Genomic DNA, 23099 nt, shown 5'->3' with positions numbered 1-23099 from the left:
CAGTCTACAGAAAAACAATCTACAAAGGGAGACACTTTGGGACTGTGGCTACTCTATCAAAAAGTGGGCGGCCAGTTAATATGACCACAAGAGCACAACAAACACTCATTAATGAGGTAGCAACCCTGAGTGACAGTCAAAGATTTGAAGGCATCATTGGAACTGGCTAACATCCTTGTTCATGAGTCCACAGTATGTATAACATTGAACAAGCAGGATGATGAAGTGATTTAGGGGAAGATGAATTCCCAAGTGCATCAAAAAATTCTTCAGCCAACAGATTGGCTTTAGTAAAACAAAATCTGCCTTTTGGAGTGTCCAAGTCAGAGCCCAGACCTCAACCTAATAGAAATGCTATGGAACAAAGCCACACATCCGCCCGCACGTGACGTCCAAAGAATATTACAGAGGTAAAGCAGAAGCTAGAGATACAATGAATTGTTCTCTTACAATGAATTGTTCTCTACCTGAGCTTTATAAAAGTAAAAGATTAGCTCTCCACTTGGACTCAAAGTACACTGAACAGCTTCCAAGAATCAAGCTGTTTTTTGCTTGGCAAAAGTGCTCACAACCTAATGTCTCTGCAAGACATGACACAGTGTCAGCATGACATAAACTGTTCAAAAAGCCCAGTGAAGAACAAGTAAAAGTATCTGAACAATGTGAATAATCAATATCTTTTATAATGTACTAATATAATTACTGTCTGTTACTTTTTATTTTGGGGGAGACACTTTTTTCTTTTTCTAGGTATTACCATAGAGAACATACAGGTCGTTTTTACCTTTTGAACCCCCTGTCATAATCAGAAACTTTAAAAGCTTTAAGTATGTGCTAAGTACACCCTGTGTTTGTGCTCTATAACAAACCACAAATTTCTTGTGAAATTGGACCTGGTAACACACTTTGTTAAAAGTAACACAAGAGGGATTATCTTTATCTCTTGTACTGTAATTACTCTGAACCTGTGAACACGTGTGCAGCATTGATTTGATGATAGGGTGCTAGGCCTAGCTAATTTAACATCCTACATGGGTTCAGATGCCTGTCAGAGTGTGGGCTCTTTGGACTTATTATGTAAACTGCACCTTGCCTTAGACAGCATGTACTTTTCTGAAGTGTGCCACAGCCTGCTTTTCTTCTTCATGTCGTTTTCTAAGTAGTTCCAATGTGGCCAGCTGGGACGTGTCCAGATCCTGCAAGTAAGTAGAGTGCTCAGTGATGCCTTCAGGCTGCTGCTTGTGTCTCTGTTTTGGTTGAGGGGGTTTGGCTATGGTCTTGGCATATTCCAATGCCTAAGACAGAGAAAACAGAGAAAGATTGAGTTACGTGTGTTCATGTATTTACTACTTACTGTACACAAGATACAGTCAAAAACAACATCCAACCACATGCACATTTTCTTTTCTGAGACGTGTTAGAGTTTACACTCATACACACACACCAAAAAAAACACACACACACCTTCGTCCTGGGAACCTTCTTGTCACTGCCTTCCGGGTCCTTGGCCAGTAGAAGGGGAATCCTACTTATCTTTTTGTTCTGCTCGCAGATCACGTTTGAATACAGCTTCTGTCGTTTCATTTTCTCAGCATGATAATGGTGAAAGAGGGAGAGCAGGAGTGAAAGAGAAGAGAGAGAGAGAGAGAGAGAGAAGCAGATTATAAAAAGGGATTTAATTAACTGAACCATTTCTCCCTTAAGGCCCTTCTCTTTGTGTATTCCCCTTGGCAGAGCCTCTCCACGCAGCCCAACAAAACCAAACACTGCTATTCATTCAGCCGGCCCATCAACATTTACACATATCATTCACTAATAGGCTTGGCCCTGGAGATGCACAGGGCTCAGTCTAGTGTAAATTGGCCAAACGCTCATTTTTTACAGCGAGGGATTAACAAAAAATATAGCAAAGCACAAAGATCACTTAACTTCTTAGGAACACTCTTGTTTGCTTTGTATATGTAATGGTGTCTGTGGAACAGCATGGGAGTCTTTAAAAAAATAAACTAAGACAAATGGAAGAGGGTCAGTGGTCACACAATGGCACTAGGAGACATAAGGCTGACTGCATACTACATATTGTAGTATATACATAATATCTGCTTCATGTTAGTGAAAAACTCTACAATTAATCAGTTAATAAACACATGTGTGCGACAAAATACAAGACAGTTGACGGGGATTGAAATATAGGAACAAATATTGCACTTTTTCCCCACTCACTTTATTCGTCTCTCTCAATACTCAGAGTTCAGCTTTCTGTTTTGAGCATATTTAGCTTCAAGAGAAGCATGTCCGCAGGTAAATTACCCCACACTGTTTTTGTGTGTGAGATAGAAATAGTTTGAAAGTGCAGAAATATCTCTCAGTGGCCAAATCCAGAAGTGCCCCCTATGTGAATATGGGAAAAAACATAATCTGAAATGTTTTTAATATTATTTGTGATTATACTTCACATTATACTACTGCCTCTAAGGAAAATTTAGGATACCAGCACTGAGTAGAAACTGCACTGAAAAAAAATCACGGATTAAAAACATAAACATTCAGGGAACAAAAGGCCAATTCTGACCTATTAGCAGTCATAATCCAAAACACCAAGCATGTCACTATAATCAAAACACCAAGGTATTCACAGTTGTTGTTCAATCAATTGTTGTAAAAAAAAAAGTGTCTTAATCTAACTGCACATTTTCTGCATAAATTAAACCACTTCACAAAAACGGGTGGTGCACGTCAAGAAGTCACTGACAATTCCTGCTGGAAAGTGACTGACTGCTATTTTAGGTCAGTGCTTACTGTCTTTTCAATGGCTGTGTAGTCAGGTCCCAGGCCTCGCAGATTTGTGTCTGGCTTCACCTGCTTGTAGTCCTTCAGACTGTACATCTGAGAGGTAGGGAGAGAAAGAGAGAGAGTTTGAAGTTTGAAAGTTGACAGTAGCTGAACTCAAGTTGTGCTATCAAACACCAAGTGACACTTTGGATTACTTAATTTGAAGCAGACGTATGTCAAACTGGAATCCATTTGTTAAATGGCTGCCAAAATGGCACTATGGGACAAACAATAAATATTTGCTTGCAATTATGATTCATTTTGATGTTGTAATTCTGATCCAATACAATGATGCAATTTTGATGTCTCTCACTGGGTTCAATTGGTGCATTGAAAAAAAAGAATTACTAATAATACACCAAATATAAGACAAATGCCTGGCAGTTTGTAGAACAGACTTTATTAAAGTATAAGAGGGTGTCAGAATTCACACTGTGCTATCCCTATCAACTGTAGACATAATGTGCATCTGTGTATGGAGAAATGTCCAATAATAAGAAAGTACATATATTTACTTACATCTATCTATTTGTTGTGTCCCTGACACAATAAAGACTGACTCTGATCTATGTTCAACCACACATCTTTTGAGCTATGCTAGTGATATCAGTCCACCCAAATATCCCACCAACTAATGGATTTCCATGACCTTCCTATAAATAAATATCTGTGATGCTTAGAAGTTTTGTGATTTTCAGACTGTGATGATCCTGTCTTTTCATCAATACCCAACTCAAGTCATAGTTTTCACCTATTCACTGAATATCCTAAAATCTACTGAATGGATTGACACAAACATTTGCAGAGGCATTCAAGGTTCTCAGACGAGGTATTATAGTAATTTTGGTGTTTCTAACATTTCCTCTATACACAATAAACAGAACACAGAGAGTGCAGTAATACAATCCAATCTAAAAACCAGACCAGGTTTATATTCTTCAAGGAGATCAGAAATGTATTTTAACCCCATATCTTTAAATGATTTATCAATTAGCACTTTTAAAACTGTAGGAAAACAGTATCCAGTGTAAGCATTCAAAAACAGAAAAACATACTCAGGTCTCCTGCTTCTTCTTAGAACCCTGACATTAGTTTGTGAATTTATAGCCCACTGAGCTGGAGACCCAGCAGTGATCATCTCTAAATCTCTAAAGGTTTGCTCTTTGTTTGGGATAGTGCTGATGTAGTTGTGGGTTATTGTAGCTGTGATGTTAGCATACAAACTCAGAAGGTTATAAACATGCTACTAAAAGTATTAGCATGTTAGCATTGTAAGTAGGAGTATGTTAGAATGCTGACATTAACAGCTGAAAAAAGTTGTGGCTGTAGAAAAAAGTATTTCCATTGCAAAAGCACTGTAGTGTGTCTCTACTTCATACTAACAAACCACTTTATTAATTTTTGTGCACCAGTGCCAAAAGTCAGTAACATGGCATTTGAGCTTTTAAAGGATTCTTCTTTAGCAGCATGTCCAGCATAACATATTTCTTTATTACTGTCTGATACAATATTGAATGGCTTTTCTCAGAGACAAGTTGAAGTGGTACAAATTTGAGGACAAGTGGAGTGTAATGTACAGTACAGTACCTCCATTTCTTCAGGTGTTGCTAGTGATAATGATTCTAATGTGGTCATTTGTACATGGATGTTCACAATCCACAGGCTGCCCCAGACAAAAGAGAGCTAATCATACCAGATTGTACTGGCTCCTTTTTGGAAGGAGGATTTCAGGTTGCTTTAGCCATGGGCCATGGACACAACAAGGCACCTTTATTTCCAAGCCCTCGCCATTCTCCCCATCCACCCCAAAGTCATACTCATCTGCTTTCATGCTCAGGCATTGTAACCAGACTGCTTTACAAATTGAGCCTGTAATCTCATCAGACATGACGGTAAACATGGTGGGAGAGATGGGAGGTGAGGGGGTCGGGAGTGGGGGGCACCATGGGAGGACTATGTGAAGCCTCCACTGTGAATACAACCTGAAATGGTTAACCATATTCTAGCCTTTGCTGGGTCTACCCAAGTCAATTGTTGGTTTTTGGGAGATAAGAAAACTGTACATCTTTGTCAGCTTTGCACTAACATTATTGTATTTATTTTCCACATTAATCACAGTTTTATTCCTGGTGTTATAATATTAAAATAATAAAATTTCTTAAAGTTTGTATTACAGTTATTTTTGATTTAATAACTGTTAACCAGAGCTATGTTTGATGCTTAACTTTCTAAAAATCCAATATAATTTTTTTTTGGGGGGGGGGGAAGTTGGGACCTAACTGCATAGCTCAGGTTTAAAAACCAAAGGGAGAGGAGGAAAAACAACAGCCAAATGGTGAAATGCAAAAAAGCATCTTTAGTGGCCCTGTGCCTCACAGACTCACTCCCTTTTAATCACCTTATCCTCTAACACATCTTCAAATGGCTTTTCAGAGCCTGTAGCGATGTGGATTATATAGTCATCATCTTATAGCAATTAAGTGAATCTTAGTGAAGCTAAACAATTAACCTGATGTTTTGTGCTCTTAGCGACCAGAACACTCTGCTGGATTAAGCAGTCCCTGCATGGAGACAGCTGAGGGGATTATTTGGGACTTCAAAGGGGCATGTATTTGTGTAACCTCTCGTGTGAGCGGGTATTAAAGGGAAATGTCACTCAATTTAAGAATTCATGTCACTTTTGTTAGGGGAAAGTGGATGATAATATTAATGCTCAATGTATTCAGTGTGTGTTCACTGAAAACTGTGACTACTGGTGTCAGTTTAAACACACTTCAAAACCAATTTTACAACAACTTTGTTTTATCCAGCAGCAAAACCAAGTTCAGCCATGTCACTTATTGTGATGCAACCAGCCGTTGTGATGCAGTCTATTTGTCACAATGCAGGGCTGCAACCACATGCAGGGTTGCATAATAGAATTATTTTTTAATTATGAGAGTACATTATTTTTATAGCAGTTAGGAACCACATAGTTTTATTAGGCCAGTGCCACTCCATAGACTATAGAGAACTGTGAGCTCTTGAATGACAGGTCTGCCCACAATATCCATCATTTAAAATGGATATGAAGTAAAGGTATTTTTCTTATTTGTGTGACAACCCAGAGTATATGAGATTGTTTCAGAACAACAATGCATTTATGAAACACACATAAACTCGCCTCAGTTCACTCCTTAAAGACACACCAACCTTGTAAGTAACTCTCTCTTTCAGCTGCTTCTTTTTCTCCATCTGACTCAGGTAGCTGTCAGAGCTGCTTCTATGAATGGGGCGGCCTGTGTTCATACACTCATCAGGACACAGTTGACGCTCTTTCTCTGTTGGTTTTCCTATAGGTGGAAGAACTGGGTAGGAGCCTAGGCCCTGTGACGAAGCAGTAAGTGTTCTGGGGAAGTTTTGTGGAATCTGGTTAGTGTGAATGTCACTGGGACTCCAGTTCTGGTCATCACCATCGGATAACAGCAACTTCAATGTATTTGTCCTAAAACACAAAATTATGAATGGATAAAAATGAGTAGTTCCATGATTATTACTGATTATTACAATATAAATAATATTGTACAATTTCTCATTTTATCAGGCCACAGGTATGCTGTCATGACATAGTCTTTCACTTGGTTGTGACTGCTCTAAGAAATCAAAAATTACTTTATTTTTATACGTTTCAACTTTCTTTATAACTTGTTGATACAGCAGTGTTTTTTATCAATGAAACTCTAAAAATTGAATATCTTTCTTATCTTTGGTGAATAAAAAACAGTAAAAACAGTAAAATTATTTACTTTTGACCATGTTCAGGACTAGTCTCCAGATTTTGTTCGTAAAGTTGTGCATTTAGCCTTTCTGGAGACATGGGGAAGGGTTTTCCTGAATCTGCCAGTTGATTCCCTTGGGACAAGGCAAGCTGAACTTTCGATGTGTGGCTCCAGTGAGGATGATCAAGAAGAGATGCTAAGTTGATGAGTGTATCCTGGCCCTTCTGTTGGAGTAATGATAGAAGATGGGACGAAGTGTTGAGGTTGATGTTGAGGTGGATCGTGGTGGGCAAAGTTTGTGATGAAGTCACCCCAGAAGTCATGTTCTGTGGTTTTGGCTGAGTTACAGCAGCTGGCCTTGCTAATGGGGGGTTTAAACGCTCTCTCCGCTCAGTCCCAACCCTAGGCGCAGGGGCCTTCTGCTGTTGAGAAGAGTCAAAATATTCTTTCCGCTGGGCTTTCTTTCCTTTCTGGGTGACCTGGTGTCAGAGTAGGATTAACAGTTTGAGGATTTTTCATTAATGTAGCATGTCAGAGCAATAAAGGAGAACTGAGAAAACCGCGACAAAGGAAGTTCATGTACATACAAAACCCAAAAATTTGGCAAAATCCATACCCCTACTGGCAACTAGCTAAAGATCGGTGTTGTGAATGTTTAGATTTTAAACTCATCTGCGTTGCTTTGAAATATGCTAACTTGCAAAGAGTAGCTTTGCGATTTCTGAAGGTGGTGTGAAGCACAATGCATCAACTCTACATTTACCCGTTTACAGCACAAACACAACAGACAGACATGAGCTCCGAGTAACAGGCACAATACTTTCCCCAGAATAGGAAAGGCTGGCACTCGTCTTTGCATGATCTGACCAAATTATTTAGCAGGAGGTCTGTGAGCATGCCTCATGCATCTAATGCAGCTGATTTAGCAAACACCAGCTTTTCCCATTCCAGTGGGAAAATATTTATTCTCCTTGGCTTTGGTAATGTTAAGGTGGCTGCTCAAGTGTTCAAAATAATAATGCTTCTCCAACAACCTCCCTTTTCACTCCAATTCCTATTTTTCTTTCTTTTCTTATTTCTGAAATTATATTTGGCAAATCCCAGGTGAAAAGTAAAACCAGGGTCCTACCCGCAACTGTTGTGTTTTCTGGAGCCACCTCAATTCAGGGTCTGAGCTGTCCTGACTCTCTGTGCTGACTGCCTGAAGAGATTCATGCACCTTTAGACAGAACACAAACAGATAGAAACATGCTGATACAGAAAAACACTGAAACTGAAACTCCTTATCCATAAATCCTTGTATATATATTTATATATATATAAGGATTTATGCATATATATAAATTAATACATATTATATATAAGTATTTATGCATATATATAAATGTGTACATATTATATATTTTCGGTCTATACACTAGCCCTGAAGCTTTTACTAAAGCCCACACACCTCCTGTGTGCTCCTGTGGGTATTAGTATCCATTCCTATTAATGTCTGTCTTTTCCTACGACATCATATTACAGCAATTTTCTGTTTCAGTTTCTCCTAATCTTTCTATGTGGCAAAGAAATATGTTGTGTTAATGCTGTAATGAAAATCATTTAGTTAACTCCACAACTCCCCTCAGTGGCAGAAAACCATCTGAGTGGATCAATGATATTGATGAGCTGAAGACTTTTTCACTGAATGCCACTAATTCTGTGAGGCTGAATAGGCGAAGGTCACGTGGAATGAGTGGATCGCTTTGTAACATATCTATCAATAAGTGTGTTTGTGCTCAGATTATGCTCAAAGAACACAGAAAAATCCAGGGCACTGCTGAATCACACAGGCCTTTGACTGTTCCTAAATATATGCTGAATGGTAATTTTTCTATAGTGTTCAAGCTAATTTTGACGGTTTTGGTAAGTCAACCAAATATGAAGGAAATCCTGTTTTCAGATTCCAGACTGTTACACATTTTAATGCTGCTACAGATGAACAACAACAGAGTAGTTGTTTAAAGATCAGGAGCAAGTGTCAGCGACTACTGTATGTCCAGCAATGTACACACAGACAAGTACACACAAAAACGCTTTGTGACTCTCACCTTTACCTATTCCCACCACCATTGCCTTTAGTTGCCCATTATAAAAATCCCAATCAGTTGGAGCAAATGATCAACCCTGTATCACATGTTGAGCATGGTAAGCTGTGTAATATCTTTTCTATTCAATTGGGAGGCACGTAATTGCTTCTCTGCGAGTCACAACAAAGTCTGGCAATTGCAGCTAGCTGTATTACCTCCTGTACCCGGGAAACATCTGCTTTTCACAATGAAGACTTCAAAGGGTTTGTGGATCTTGAATTGCATTTAGCTGCTATTGTGGCCAGCCCAGGTAATCTTGATTAGGTGTTTAGACTAAGGCAGGGTATACAGTGGCAGAGAGCTCCCCAGAGCTTTGGTCTAAAGCTATTAAAAGATTGTACATTATGTTCCCCTGGCTTTGAAGTGAGGGCCTGCGAGAGGAGAAGGGACTCTGAGGGCTGAGTGCAATAGCAGAAGATTGATCTGCTACTTCTGTCTTTATCAAAGGAGGTCCAAGCTCCGATGAAGCCAATCATTGCTACCGCCACTCTGCCACTTGGCCGAGCTAAACATTTGCTGCATTAGGAAATTGTGTACATTTAATAACACGTCTAATTATCGCAAGTTGTCTTCGGATGGGAGCTCTCTTCAAAAGACCAAATGGGCTATTTTAAAAGGCCCTAGTAACAACTGTCCTGTGAGAACTTGATTTGAGAAACTGATGCGATTTGCACATAGAGTGTGCTATCTTTTGCAAAAGCACTAGACAAGATGGACTTGAGGAAGCAGAGCAAGCATTGTGATAAAAGATGCATATTTTTCCTAATTATGAAAAATAGTTTTTTTTTTTTTTAACCATGCTGTTCTATCTAAACTTCTATATTACATTTTTTGATAAACTAATACGGAAGGTAGTAGATATAAGTATAAATACTATTATATCTTACCTCTTTCATCTGGACATTTCGTACAGTGTTTGTAAAAATAAAGACCTATTGCCAAACAAGGGATCAGAGAACCAAATACATTATACTATTTCTGTGCATTAGATTTCAGCATGAATTTAACAGTTAATCAAAACTGGCCTTAAACAATGAAGTCATGTTAAGATGTTGGGAGTGGTTTTTGTTTGTTTGTTTGTTTGTTTGTTTGTTTGTTTGTTTGTTTGTTTGTTTGTTTGTTTGTTTTGAGAAACATCATCATGTTCACATTTTAGAAAATCAAGGATGACTTTTATATGTTCCTTTTTTGGGGATGGGGGGTGGTGGATTGCCCATGTCAGCATGTTGATCACGATTGTGCCATTGTTTTTTTCCTTTTACTTTTTAGATTTTATTTAATATGTAGTTTATAAATGACTTAGTCTTGAGTCTAGTTCTACTACTGCTGCAACAAACCCAATTCATATATTAATCCTGTAATGAAACAAGAAATAGACTACATGCAAATCGTTGCCTTCTTCTTTTATGCCCTATGCCCCCTATTAAGTAAGGCATGTCTTTGGGGAGACAGGGCAATGGAGAACTAACAAGCGAATTCAGAGGGAAAATGACAAAACACAAGGGTTCAGGAGAGGGAAAGGCTCTGGCTCTGTTTACTATTGCACAAAGCTAACGGCTCTTGACTATGTAAATGGTGATGATATGAGACATTGTAGAGAGCTGGGGCTCAGATGGGTGAACAAGGTTGGGGGTATTATAGCCAGCAAACAGTCTTGTGGCCCGACAAATGGGGAATGCAGGCCATCCTGACAAATTATGCCACTGTGCCAGGTGCAGGGATGTCTAAGAGCCTATTGGTAACCATGCGTCTCTGATGTTCTTGTTGTACACATCAACTCATAATAAGCACTGCATAGCCAGACATGGCTCTTTTCATATGGTGGAGGAGAAGGCAGATGAAAACAGCCATGCTCCTTTTGCCAAATTAATTTCCCAGACTGGGTCAGAGCATAGGATAGGATATTCTCTTAGCTGTCGTCTGAGATGACAATAAAGAGCATATGGATATCAATGCAACTAAATGAGTATAGGCCTGGCTGATGCTGAAGGAAAATAGAAAAAAATGTTGGCTTATGTTCTGCTCATGAGACAAGCAACATTAAAGCTGCTGCCCATTAACAGTGTCTCCAAATTAGAATAAGCTTTCAAGAGTTGATATATTAGCTACTTTTCCTATCAACTGAGTATATGATAAATACACTTTAAATATAGAGAAACAAAGGCATTTGTTGTTCATGAGCACTAACAAGCCCCACAACTAAACTCTGTAATTGAATAATCGTAATACTGTTAGAATATTGAATTCAGCTAGGACTCAGCTAAGTAAAGAATTTCACCACTATCACAAATAAACTACATTTAATGCCTAAAATACACAACCACAAACTTACACGTGTCTGTTGATACTGTTAATCTGTTACTCACCAAACTGTGTCCTGTAAGTTCACAGGAAAGGCAGATGAAAACAGCCAAATACATCAAGTACACACAATCACTGTGGGCATTTTTAAAAAAATTATGTTTTCTTATTTATGTCTTATTCCAGTATTTTCAGTAGTCTGTCCACAGTCAAACTACAAGAGCTCAACAGCCATAGAATTATTATCAATACTAGTGCAGCTCCTGGTGTCTGTTTCTGTAATTGCAACGAGAGCCTGCCTGCACACAGAGCTATCACCTTTCAAAGACCAAATTCTCATTGGATAATTTTTGTGATATGCAGATGGTTGAGGAAACAAAATTTTATACACACCTTACTCACATTATGAGGCTTCTCCTGCCTAAATGTGTGCACCCTCACGTAGGAGCCACATTTGGACATGTTGCGACCAAGGGTTATTTTGTTATGTTCCACTATGTCCTTTGTCAGTCTTTCAAGCTTTCTGTTCCGTAAAACTTTAGGACTTGTCAACGTGGATGTGTTCATTTTCTGTGTTTGACTGGGTCCTCTTTGTGTCCGTCTCAGGTCAGTTTGAAATTCTAAAACAAGTAAATCCTGTGTAACCTCAGGTGACATGCTAATATTATCAGCATTGTCACAGCCATTCTCACACTGCTCTCTGAATCTTCTTGGTGAATTGCTGACCCTTCCATTTTCAGTGGAAAAGCTGGATGGCGTTGCAACATCTGCATGTGGTGATCTAAGCTGCAGAGTTTGTTGGTGACAGTTTGGAGATGCTACTGAGATTGTCTGAGTATCTTTTGGGTGAAGGTGGTACGGTTGGTTAGACTCACTGACAGCCATGCAAGGAGTCAGTACAGCACCTGGACTTGTGTCAACAACGTATCTGTATCCTCCATTTGTTTCCAGTTCCTGTCCGTCAGCACACGACTGACGAGATTCTTCTTCAGGGTAATATTCCTCGATGTAAATCTGTGGATTCTCATTGAAGCTGCCATTTCTCTTCAGGTTGGTCCTCCAGTGGGGGTCATAGCGCAGCTCAGAATAGGAATCATTAGAGCACAGCTCACTGTAAGGTTAAAGACAGACAACAGAATAAAGATTATATATTAAACACAACAAACTTCCATAGCTCAATGGCTAAGCTAAATGAATACACAATTACAACAAATGCAACTGAATTATAAAAGAATATGTCTGTATATACATAAAAAAGCAATAATTACATTAGTAATTGATTTAATTGTTGGTAAGCAGCTTTATTAATGACATTTCCATTTCTAAAGGAAGCTTTTCAGACGCCTGAACGCGACATAGACCTGTGCTGAGAGGTCAAAGGAACAAGAGGCATTAGACCATTATTAGAATGATGATGTCCTCAAACAAAGAGTGCTAGGCCTTATCAGAGACTTCTGAAATTGAAACAGATGAGGGGGATTATGAGCCTGTATTTACAGATAATTTTCGTATTTTCACCTCCAGGCTCACTAATGAGAGTGTATTTGAGAGCTACTAGCGGGGGAATGGTTTACAAACGGCAATTTTCAGCTTATGAAATGGCTTGAAAATTGCAGGCTAAAATGCTCTTTCTGATGGTGATGAAAAGATCTCATTAAAATAAATAGCAGAGAGCCTCTTTGTTGTGCTTACTGGGAGGACGAGGGGAGCCTAATTCTCCTGCCGTGATGTGGTGCGTCGTGTAGGGGGGAGGGTTGCCTAGGTGTAGGACCCTTCACTTCGATGAGGCCAAAAGGGTAAAGGATGGCTCTGTAATGACTGCGACTCAAACTAGTTGGAGAATGTATTATAGACAACGTGCAGCTGGGCATGATGCCTCTAACGCTGGCAAAACACTGCAGCCTATTATTTGTTCCCCATGATACAAACACCTAAATACAAAAGCCAGTGAAATATTGCCGACAAATGCCGAATGGAAAAACTAAAAGACTGGTCATACAGACTTTACTCGAATATCCCGTTGCAATATTTGGAGTGAGATGGGTATAAAATATAGTGAGAAAAGATGAATAGAGTTGCCTAAATAGGAATCTTTTGCTTGAATGAGGAATGCCCTTTGGGTGTGTAAACTATGCAGTGGCATTGTGTAAAAAGGCTTACCCGCTTTGAGGAGGCAGAAGAGTGGACGATGAGAAGATTATAATGGGAATAGGGCTGTGTCGGCTGCCTCAGCTCTATGAAACAGACCTCTTTTGTGAGAATATGTCATGGTCATTTTCCCCTGAAACAATGCACTTTGGAAGTGGACCCACACTTGGTGGGGCATCAATCTAAACAGATTCATGATGGGAAAATGGAGAATGCTCCTTTTCTATTTTAGAGGTAAATAACTAGCAGGCGTGTCTGGAGCAAAGAGAAGTGGAAACAACAGTGCGAGTCAACCAGAGTGCAAAAACAAAAATGAGGTTTTTGCACTCTCAACATAAATGCCTACCTCTACTGCCTAAAAAGAGAGACAGAGAGCGCAATGATGACCCTTGTTAATGGACCACGAGTGACCACTTATTGTGATACACCCAAACAAAACAAAAATCTAATTTCCTTCAAATAAAAGCTTTTATTGTGAAAGCACCTGAATTAGGCCATTGTCACCACAATGTACAAACTGTGGCTGCATCTCATTAAATAACTGACACGGTTCCATTGTTAAGTGATGAATGAAGACTATTTATCTTTTCATCCATGTGCAATTTCAAGTAAAAGGTTTGATTGCTGCTGCCATTCTCCTCATTGCATTTCATCTAAGTAGCACTATTATCTGCTTAATTTTAATTAATTTGTCACAGACAGTGACAGTCCAGTTCAATGGGCAAATAGAACAAGGTTGGGTACAATTCTCACTGGGATGAACAGCTTAAACAGTAATACGTGGTTATAGAATTATTGTGATAAACAGGGCTACACAGCCAGTAATGTGATCAGTCTGTTTTTTTTTTTTACAATATCCACTCACTTCTATAACTATTCTGAGTGAAAGAAGGTTTTGATCAAAACATAACAACTTATTAAACATAGCAATTTTAATACTGTCTTTGCCCAGAAATGAAGGCTACATGTTCTAACAGGAAATCCTTAGAAAATGCACCAGCAAGATCAGTTACTGCCATCTACTGGCTAAACTGTGTAACTATACAGTAGTAAAGCATGTACAGTGTATGTATGGTCATAGGCGTTACTTATCAAGTGTTATATTATAAACACAGTCCTCATATATTTTATTTTCCTGGGCCATAGGGCTCTGTTGTCTAAACACTATTAAAATATATGAGTGAGCCACATTATTGCACCAAGTGATCCAATCCCAAGTACACAGTCCTGCTTTCATAAAAACCCATTCCTGCAGCAAATTCTCCCAAGACATGCAATGTTTACTATGGTTTAAACTACATTTGCTACAACATTTAGACAAACAACTGAGCTTACTCTACATAGTGAACAGATTTTACTTCTAGATTTACTTAGGCACTGTTGGGAAAAATTTTGGGAGATGGACTTATTGTTGATTTTGGTCTTTTCACGTGGTTTGTTTCTAATAGATACTGTCTGTCTTATGTTAAATCAAATTAATTTATATATCACAAAATAGACATAAACTCATGCATACAAAATGAACTTATAAAATAAAAGTAAAAATAAGTAAGTACAATAAGATTAATCACAAACAATACAAAAATCTGATTCTACAATGCATTAGGTTTTAAGCAATGAGTAAAACATTAAGAAGGGGTACACTATTTCATAATTTAGGGGCTAAGAAAGCAAAAGCATGATCACCCCACTGTTTGTTTTTTGCCCTTTGCACCTCTAACAGAAATTGAGCTGATGACCAGAGCGATTTTACTGGTTTGTGCCGCTGCAGTAATTCACTGTGCCAGTCCATTACAGGCCTTAAACAATTCAAAAACAAAATGACAGCCAGTAAAGAGAGGCCAGAACCAGGGTTATATGATCAATGTTCTAGTGGCAGAATTTTCAACCATCTGAAGACAAGAGAGGGATGACAGATTAACACTAGAGTACAATGCATAGCAGTGGCCAAACTTTAATTACTTTTTTAAAATAAATAAAAAAAAGAATGATTTGACTTTACAAAACAAGTGTAGCTGGAAAAAGCTGGACTTAACAACTGAGTTGGGCTGTTTTTAAATCTTGGATCACTGTCAACCATCACACTCAGGTTTTTCTACAGTTATCTTCACATGTGGTGCCAGGGCGCCAAGACCATGATCAAAGGGGAGCTGTAGTAGCATACACACTAGCGTAAAACAGAAATAGTGCAACATACCTTGTTTCTTCTCTTTGGTTTATATGTGTATCCAAATATTCCGTCCGTAAGAGGTTGACGTTCCTCTTGGCAATGGGGAGTACTTCTAAGCTGTCATAAACTGGAAGATCTTCGGTTTCATCTTCATCATCACTTTTCTCTAAGCTGTCAGTATTCTCATTTTGAGCTCGTTTGTATTTGTATTGATCATGGTAGCCAATATGAATTTGTAGCTGCTGCTGCTGGACTCTCTCCTGTGTCAATTGCTCTGGATCAGGCTCCACAGGCTCCCATTCGTTGGACACAGCTGCTTGTCTCGAAGAGGGATGTTTGACTCCTTTATCCATATTTATGCTGAAGGTGTAGAGGCTGCTTCACAAAGACCTTATTATCTATATAGAGGTGGAAAAAACTGTTTTTGTACAAGATACACAAAATAATATAATAGAAACTTACGTACATTGAGCATTTGTGCATTTATTTCATCACATTCAACTGATGCCTGCGTGAAGTATGGGTAAACAAATACCATCAGACAATTTGACTTGTCATAATAGGAAAAGGATGTATACTGTTCAGGTGTTCCAGAAATTCTGTCTTGCAATGAAACACTGTTTCTTCTTCCTTTCTTTCCAAGTATACACAACATCATAGTCAGACCAGATATTTAGCCATAATTAGTTAATTTTGCAGTTTTGCTTCCATTTAGTAGTTTATTGACAGGTAAATTCAGATACAGCGTATAACTCCATATTAATTCTGTTTGGAAGTGACTGCTGAGGACTTTCCAACTTGTACCTGTACTGAAGCCAGTTCAACTTTAAACAATTGAACCATACAGTAAAAGCAGTGGCTCATCAGTGGCTGCAAGGGTACCAGTTCCTCACACCTTTCAATCCTCTTCAACAGACTCAACTCATCCTTTTGAAATAGGTGCATTCATTGACTCCTGTAATGACGTCAAGGACATAGGACTAGCAGTAGCTAGGTTTGCATCTAGTGTTAAAACGTATTAAAGCACATCCAATGCCCTGTCCATTTCCAGTCTAACGAGACCACCAGAGAACTAGAAAGTATGATCTCTCTTTGAGAAATTGAACTAGCAAGCAAAATCTGGTCCTCGCAACTGTCCCTCTAACCACCTTTTCCTTTAACTCACCAGGTTCTCTAGTGAGGCAATTCCATCTACGTGTGATGACTTCACAGGACAACTGTGACTTACTGTCTGACTACTTGTCCAAACTACAAGACTCCCTGCCATCACCAATACTACCACCTACTGAAGCACCTCCTTATCAAACTTTGGTTGGTAAAATGCACACACAGCACATGCATCCAGCCCCTGCTCTTTTAGAACATAAAACTGATGATCAATACAGCGTAGACATTGTTAATGTTATAAGTGACTATCATTGATTGACACAGACATCTTTAATATGTACATAGATGTCCAGACGTCTATTATCAGCAAACATCAGTCCTGTGTTCCAGTGGCATGTGGGCATCTTCACTGTTTTATATTAAATCCAATGTGGTAGCACACCAGACAGAAACAAAATCATTAATTTCTAAAAGAAAATCACTATTCGAAATTCCTGTGAACAGGACTGTTGACTGATCAGTCAATTCAAATATCTTAGCTTTCTAACTAAAAGTTTAAGCATAACACTTTCATGACCATTGCATTTCCCTACCCTATTAACAGAAAATAGATCTGTTACTTTTAATGTAACATGAGCTCCTTTAAAGGAAATTGTCCGTTATCCATTCAGCCAGAAAACCATGTAAACATTGAATAGTCTGTATCATTTCAAGTCTGTATGATAGAAGTAGACTACATCCATCCTCCTGATACCTGCAAAAATGTATTTGCATGTGAAGCTTCAGTTGAGTTAGTCAAATCCAGTGGATCTTCCAGTGTTAACACGTTTTAAATATACAATTGCCTCGTTGCGTTTGCCTACAGTGTTTCCTTGTTGAGTTCCAAGGGTAGTAATAAAAGAGGGAGTTTTGTACTAAGAAGGATGAAACCTAGTGTCCACAAACGGCCACAATTTTGGAAGTTAAAAGCCCTGTCCGCATATAACAGGTATACTGTGGATGTTGTTCCCCATCTTACATAGAAAGCATCTCTTGGAGATCCCTTCCAGGCCTGACTCAACAGAGGAATGGGTTCAGCGAACGCAGCCTGATCTGTCCATTTGACAGTCAATAATAATCCCACCTACATGCAAGACTCAAATAGTTGTATAATTATTTGTATAAACTCAAAATCGTAATTTATTTATTTTTCTTTTTATCCAACCAGTTCAAAGCAGTTCCAGTTGTACATTTTCCGCTAGTAAAGCTCCCAAAGTAAAGACTAAAGCGAAAAGTTGTGCCTTGCGTTACATTAGTTGGTTAAGAAACACCGTTAGTTTAGCATAAAGCTAACTTCATTACTAGCCGCTATCGTGTAGCTTATTTTGCCATACGACGCTAGCACAGTAATATGAAAAATGTAAAAATATCTACTGCATAATAGTATTTCTAGTAACGAAACAGGACTGGACTGTGTTATATTAATTAAAATTAGAACAGTACAGTATTAAACTAGAGTTAAAGAAGTAAGAGCTCACCTGTGTTTCTCTGTCAGTGCTTGAGCTTTCATTGCAACCATGGAAACGCCGACGCACTCACTGGTAAACATCCGATGCCATGACTGGGACGTCAGGACTATAGCGAGTTACTCTCTTAGGAACCTTAATCTAATGTTACAATTGATGGATGCTTTTTTTGCTTAATCAGTATGGCTATGTATGAACGAAACGAAGTAAAAGTGTAGACAGTTACTGGTTAGAACTTGAGTTAGGTCAAGCATCCTAAAACACGACTGCATATGGCTGAAACACTGAAAACACCAGCTATCCCAACATGTTGCCTCTTGGGGCTTGAAGGAACACAGCTTCACTTTGAAATGCAGCTCTCAAGTAGGGCAATAGGTAAAAATAGATGTTGCTTTCTATGGGAAAACATTTTCCTTGTATGATTGGCATACACTTAAATATTCAGTTATGGATTCATGGTGTGTAGCAGCTGTCACTGCAGGTTGTGTAGGCCACTGTATGCTTTACATGAAATGCATTCATCACATTTGTGAAACTTGTCTTAAGCAAGTTAATACTCTAAATACAGTGAATAAATGCCAGTCACAATAATCTTGTAAACACTATGGCCGATAACAGCAGTGCAGCCACTTCAGCAGGCTTATTACACAGTTGATTTCACCGAGTTATTACACATTTTATTGCTCGAAGCTAAATGAGTAGAGAACACCCAGGGTTAACAAGGTTTTATTGTCGATGCAACATCTCAGTATACAAAAACATTACATAACACGTGTTAACTGACTCAATTGTGCCAACAAGTTGTTCCCAGTTTTGCAAATGATACAGTAAATGTGATCCCTGAACCCCATTTTTTACTTCATTAAATTACACTCTTTAGCTTGTGCTACAAGAGGGTTACTGTCTTAGAAAACATCTCAGGAGGTAGCAGCTGAAGTGATGGAATGTTTAGTCAACTTCCTCAATGGTAGGTCCAGATGATCCACCTGGGGCAGCACCGCCAGCTCCTGGGAAGCCACCAGGCATGCCCTCTGGCATACCACCAGGCATGCCACCAGCACTCTGGTACAGCTTGGTGATGATGGGGTTGCACACCTTCTCCAGCTCCTTCTGTTGATGCTCATACTCATCTTTCTCGGCAGTCTGGAAATTTCAAAGAAAGTTTTCTGTAGCAAGTGATGTCTAAAATTCTCCAATTAAAAATAAATCAAATCTACACCAATATTTACCTGGTTCTTGTCAAGCCAGCTGATGACCTCATTGCATTTGTCCAAGATCTTTTGCTTGTCATCATCACTGATCTTTCCAGCAAGCTTCTCATCCTCCACAGTTGACTTCATGTTGAAAGCGTATGACTCCAGACCATTCTTAGCAGACACCTTGTCACGCTGGACATCATCTTCTGCCTTGTATTTCTCGGCTTCCTGGACCATGCGTTCAATGTCCTCCTTGCTGAGGCGACCTGACAGCAAATTGTAAAATGTAAGAACTGTCATAATGCAGCAAATAGGCTCAAATTTAACTAAAAGACAACAAAAAAAACCAAACACTACTCACCCTTGTCATTTGTGATGGTGATCTTGTTCTCCTTGCCAGTGCTCTTGTCGACAGCAGAGACATTCATGATGCCGTTGGCATCAATATCAAATGTCACCTCGATCTGGGGAACACCACGTGGAGCTGGGGGGATGCCAGTAAGCTCAAATTTGCCCAGCAGGTTGTTGTCCTTTGTCATAGCACGCTCACCCTCATAAACCTGTTAAAAGTATTTAGTGTTAGCTGACAATTGTCAAAATGTTAGTAATAGTTGTGACAATCTTATTTCGCTCAGACATCCAAGGAAGGTCAGTACCATCTTTGGTCTTACGACCTCTGGTGGAAACTACGAATGGCAGGAATAAGCATCATCATTGCGAAAACATTAAGAGCCAATACAATTGTGTTGTGCTCACCTGAATGAGCACACCAGGCTGGTTGTCAGAGTAGGTGGTGAAGGTCTGAGTCTGCTTGGTAGGAATGGTAGTGTTACGTTTGATTAGGACAGTCATGACACCTCCAGCAGTCTCAATACCCAGTGACAGAGGGGTGACATCCAGAAGCAGCAAGTCCTGCACATTCTCAGACTTGTCTCCAGACAGGATGGCAGCCTGGACAGCTGCAAACAAATTTTAAGACAAGTTTAGGTCATGTTGTCCATGATGAAACAACCAACTAGTGTGGACACACCCCAATTATTCAAGAGGAAATTCTATTGACACTCACCTGCTCCGTAGGCCACAGCTTCATCTGGGTTGATGCTCTTGTTGAGTTCCTTTCCATTGAAGAAGTCCTGGAGCAGTTTCTGGATCTTGGGGATACGGGTAGAGCCACCGACCAACACAATGTCATGAATTTGGCCTTTATCCATCTTGGCATCACGGAGAGACTTCTCCACAGGGTCCAAGGTTCCACGGAAGAGGTCAGCATTGAGCTCCTCAAAGCGAGCCCTGGTGATGGAGGTGTAGAAGTCAACTCCCTCGTACAGGGAGTCGATTTCAATGCTGGCCTGGGTGCTGGAAGACAGGGTGCGCTTTGCCCTCTCACAAGCCGTGCGCAGACGACGGACAGCTCTCTTGTTGTCACTGATGTCCTTCTTGTACTTGCGTTTGAACTCTGCGATGAAGTGGTTAACCATGCGGTTGTCGAAATCTTCCCCACCAAGGTGAGTGTCTCCAGCGGTGGACTTGACCTCAAAGATTCCATCCTCGATGGTCAGGATGGACACATCGAAGGTGCCACCACCAAGATCAAAGATGAGAACGTTCCTCTCTGAGCCTACCTGAAAATTATAGTCACCCTTATGAAAGCTGCTCAAATCTACAATTTGGTCATACACACTTCTCATACAAGCATAACTACACTGTTTAAACTATATTTACCTTCTTGTCCAACCCATAGGCAATGGCAGCAGCTGTTGGTTCATTGATGATACGCAGAACATTGAGGCCAGAGATTGTGCCAGCATCCTTTGTGGCCTGGCGCTGGGAGTCATTAAAGTAGGCAGGCACTGTAATTACAGCATTGTTGACAGTCTGAAATGAAAGAAGGCAAATTAGCAAAGTTCATGTAAAAGCTAGAAAGTGTTTTCTTCCCAGAGTTATAATAAGCTAAAGGCGTACTTTTCCGAGGTAGGCTTCAGCAATCTCCTTCATCTTTGTCAGCACCATGGAAGAGATCTCCTCTGGGTAGAAGGACTTTGTCTCACCCTTGTATTCAACTTGGACCTTTGGGCGAGTGTTGTCATTGATGACATTAAATGGCCAGTGCTTCATATCTGACTGTACAACTGGGTCATCAAACCTGCGGCCAATCAATCTTTTGGCATCTGCAATAAAAAATAAATAAATTAAGTTTAACAGTATAACAAACTTCATTAAATTGTTTTCCTGTGTCTTTATGGCAAAGTAGGCGGAGTTGAGTTGCACTATAAAGGTTGCCCAATACTGTAGTTACTTAAAGTGCATTCTACCAACTTTTGAGTGGGGAAAAAAAGACCACTGTGTTATTATTGCTATGCTAAGACTCAATTCTTACCAAAGACTGTGTTGGTGGGGTTCATGGCAACCTGATTCTTGGCTGCATCTCCAATCAGCCTCTCAGAATCTGTGAAGGCCACATAGCTGGGGGTGGTCCTGTTGCCCTGGTCATTGGCAATGATTTCAACTTTGCCATGCTGGAACACTCCAACACAGGAGTAGGTTGTTCCAAGATCAATACCAACTGCTGGTCCCTTAGACATGTTTCCTAAGAAATATAAGAAAAACAATAACTTGTTAATCAGAAGTTAAAGATAAGTCCACCTCAATACTTAAGTAGAAATAACATTTCCACATAAATATAAAGCATATATAGGATGTAACAGGTCAAATATGTGCAATATTTTGATTCAGTGGTGTTTAAACTGATGTACAGTTCAGACCCATTTGTTAGACAGAACCTAGGGTAAAAAAGGGGTTTAATAGTCAAATAGGAGGGAGGGCACAACTAACCTTTAATAGCTAGTTTAAGTAGCTATTAAAGCTACTTAAACTGATTAAGCTTTCAAATAATCAGTAACTTGTGCAATAGCAGTAAGAACAATGATAACGTAGCGGATTATCAGCTAACATGGCGTAAAAGCAAACGGCTGACCACGGCAAAAAAAAAAAAAAAAAAAACATGGCGGAGATCTAGACACGTGAGAAGAAGATGTTTCTGAGAAAGGGCAAGAGCGGAAGCTGGCAACTAATATTTCAGGTTAAATAAATTGGTGAAAAAAAATAAACACGATTGCGATGATTTCTATCATTATTATGCAATAAAATCTATAAGAATTACAGATGAATTCGACTGTAACGTCATCCAAAAGCTTTTCTTCTGAAAGGGCAACCGGAAGTCTGTTCATACGCACTGGTTTCACAGGATGTTCCAGAACATTCTGGAACGTTCGAGAATCTCTCCCCCGCCCTCCCCGTTCTGCTAAGTAGCTAACATGAGCTAATGCCGCAGCCCTTGAGTTCGCGATTCCAGTTCTAGCACGGGCATATGAATTTCTTTCTCTCTAACGATCTTCTATCATTTACACATAGTACAAGTAATTTAAAAACAAATCTATATTGTATCTACCACTATCCATCACGTTAACGACTGGGAGTGAACAATACAGAGGGTGATAATAGCACTGAAAAGAAACCACAAGCGATGGAGAAAGCGCCACCTAGAAATATGTGTAACATCGACGGTTATAACTCACCGAATTACTGAAGCACCGATGACTTTAGGTGGAGAGTTGGATGGGACAATGCCGAGGTTGACTTGTCCTTGCCGGTAAATGAGGGGAAAGGAAGATGCACACTGTTGAGTACCTTATATAACCGGCAAAGCAGCCAATCAGACGTCGAGCCATAGAAGCGTTTCCTCAATAGTCGACCAATAACAACTGACGTTTTTGATGACGCTAAGGCGCTGCCGCCTATTTCATAATCACAGTGGTTGGATGCGTTGCCACTGACGGCTGACGGGAAAATAGTCACGTTGTGTAATTGTTCCGCTTGTAACGAAACAAAGTGTTATTTTACATGATCTATACCAAGTGTAGTGCCTCTTTTATTCTTCTATAAATCAGCGAGAA

General features: G+C 39.5%; 2 protein-coding genes and 1 non-coding gene across 3 annotated transcripts; all 3 read right to left on the bottom strand.

The window, feature by feature from the left end:
* Positions 1–308: 308 nt before the first annotated feature.
* jhy (junctional cadherin complex regulator) lies at positions 309–17992 on the bottom strand. The gene is made up of 9 exons (XM_026373185.1): positions 17963–17992; positions 15366–15736; positions 11414–12131; positions 7720–7809; positions 6618–7069; positions 6025–6316; positions 2800–2886; positions 1465–1587; positions 309–1295 (listed from the first exon to the last, which is right to left on the bottom strand). Exons 2-9 carry the CDS (start codon positions 15689–15691, stop codon positions 1095–1097), a joined length of 2289 nt encoding a protein of 762 aa, XP_026228970.1. The 5' UTR covers positions 15692–15736; positions 17963–17992; the 3' UTR covers positions 309–1094.
* Positions 17993–18660: 668 nt separating this feature from the next.
* hspa8 (heat shock protein 8) lies at positions 18661–22854 on the bottom strand. The gene is made up of 9 exons (XM_026373418.1): positions 22722–22854; positions 21524–21733; positions 21109–21314; positions 20869–21021; positions 20213–20768; positions 19903–20105; positions 19508–19706; positions 19180–19412; positions 18661–19093 (listed from the first exon to the last, which is right to left on the bottom strand). The coding sequence occupies exons 2-9, from the start codon at positions 21726–21728 to the stop codon at positions 18899–18901; spliced, it is 1950 nt and encodes a 649-aa protein (XP_026229203.1). The 5' UTR covers positions 21729–21733; positions 22722–22854; the 3' UTR covers positions 18661–18898.
* On the bottom strand, positions 19774–19866 carry LOC113171187. Its single transcript, XR_003299689.1, has one exon. It is a non-coding gene; the product is annotated as a small nucleolar RNA SNORD14 (small nucleolar RNA).
* Positions 22855–23099: the final 245 nt, after the last annotated feature.

The sequence above is a fragment of the Anabas testudineus genome, chromosome 14, assembly GCF_900324465.2.
Source record: "Anabas testudineus chromosome 14, fAnaTes1.2, whole genome shotgun sequence".
NCBI classification, from domain to species: Eukaryota; Metazoa; Chordata; class Actinopteri; order Anabantiformes; family Anabantidae; genus Anabas; species Anabas testudineus.
The sequence above is the reverse complement of the archived record's forward strand: the minus strand, read 5'-3'. Positions and strand labels throughout refer to the sequence as shown.

Coding starts and splice junctions, on each gene's coding strand:
- jhy (XM_026373185.1), bottom strand. CDS start 15,691: ATGGATAAAGGAGTCAAACATCCCTCTTCGAGACAAGCAGCTGTGTCC. Junction 7,070..7,719: donor AGAAAACACAACAGTTGCGG/GTAGGACCCTGG, acceptor CTCTGACACCAG/GTCACCCAGAAAGGAAAGAA. Junction 6,317..6,617: donor AGTCCTGAACATGGTCAAAA/GTAAATAATTTT, acceptor TTTGTGTTTTAG/GACAAATACATTGAAGTTGC.
- hspa8 (XM_026373418.1), bottom strand. CDS start 21,728: ATGTCTAAGGGACCAGCAGTTGGTATTGATCTTGGAACAACCTACTCC. Junction 21,022..21,108: donor CTGAAGCCTACCTCGGAAAA/GTACGCCTTTAG, acceptor CTTTCATTTCAG/ACTGTCAACAATGCTGTAAT. Junction 20,106..20,212: donor AGCTGTGGCCTACGGAGCAG/GTGAGTGTCAAT, acceptor ATTTGTTTGCAG/CTGTCCAGGCTGCCATCCTG.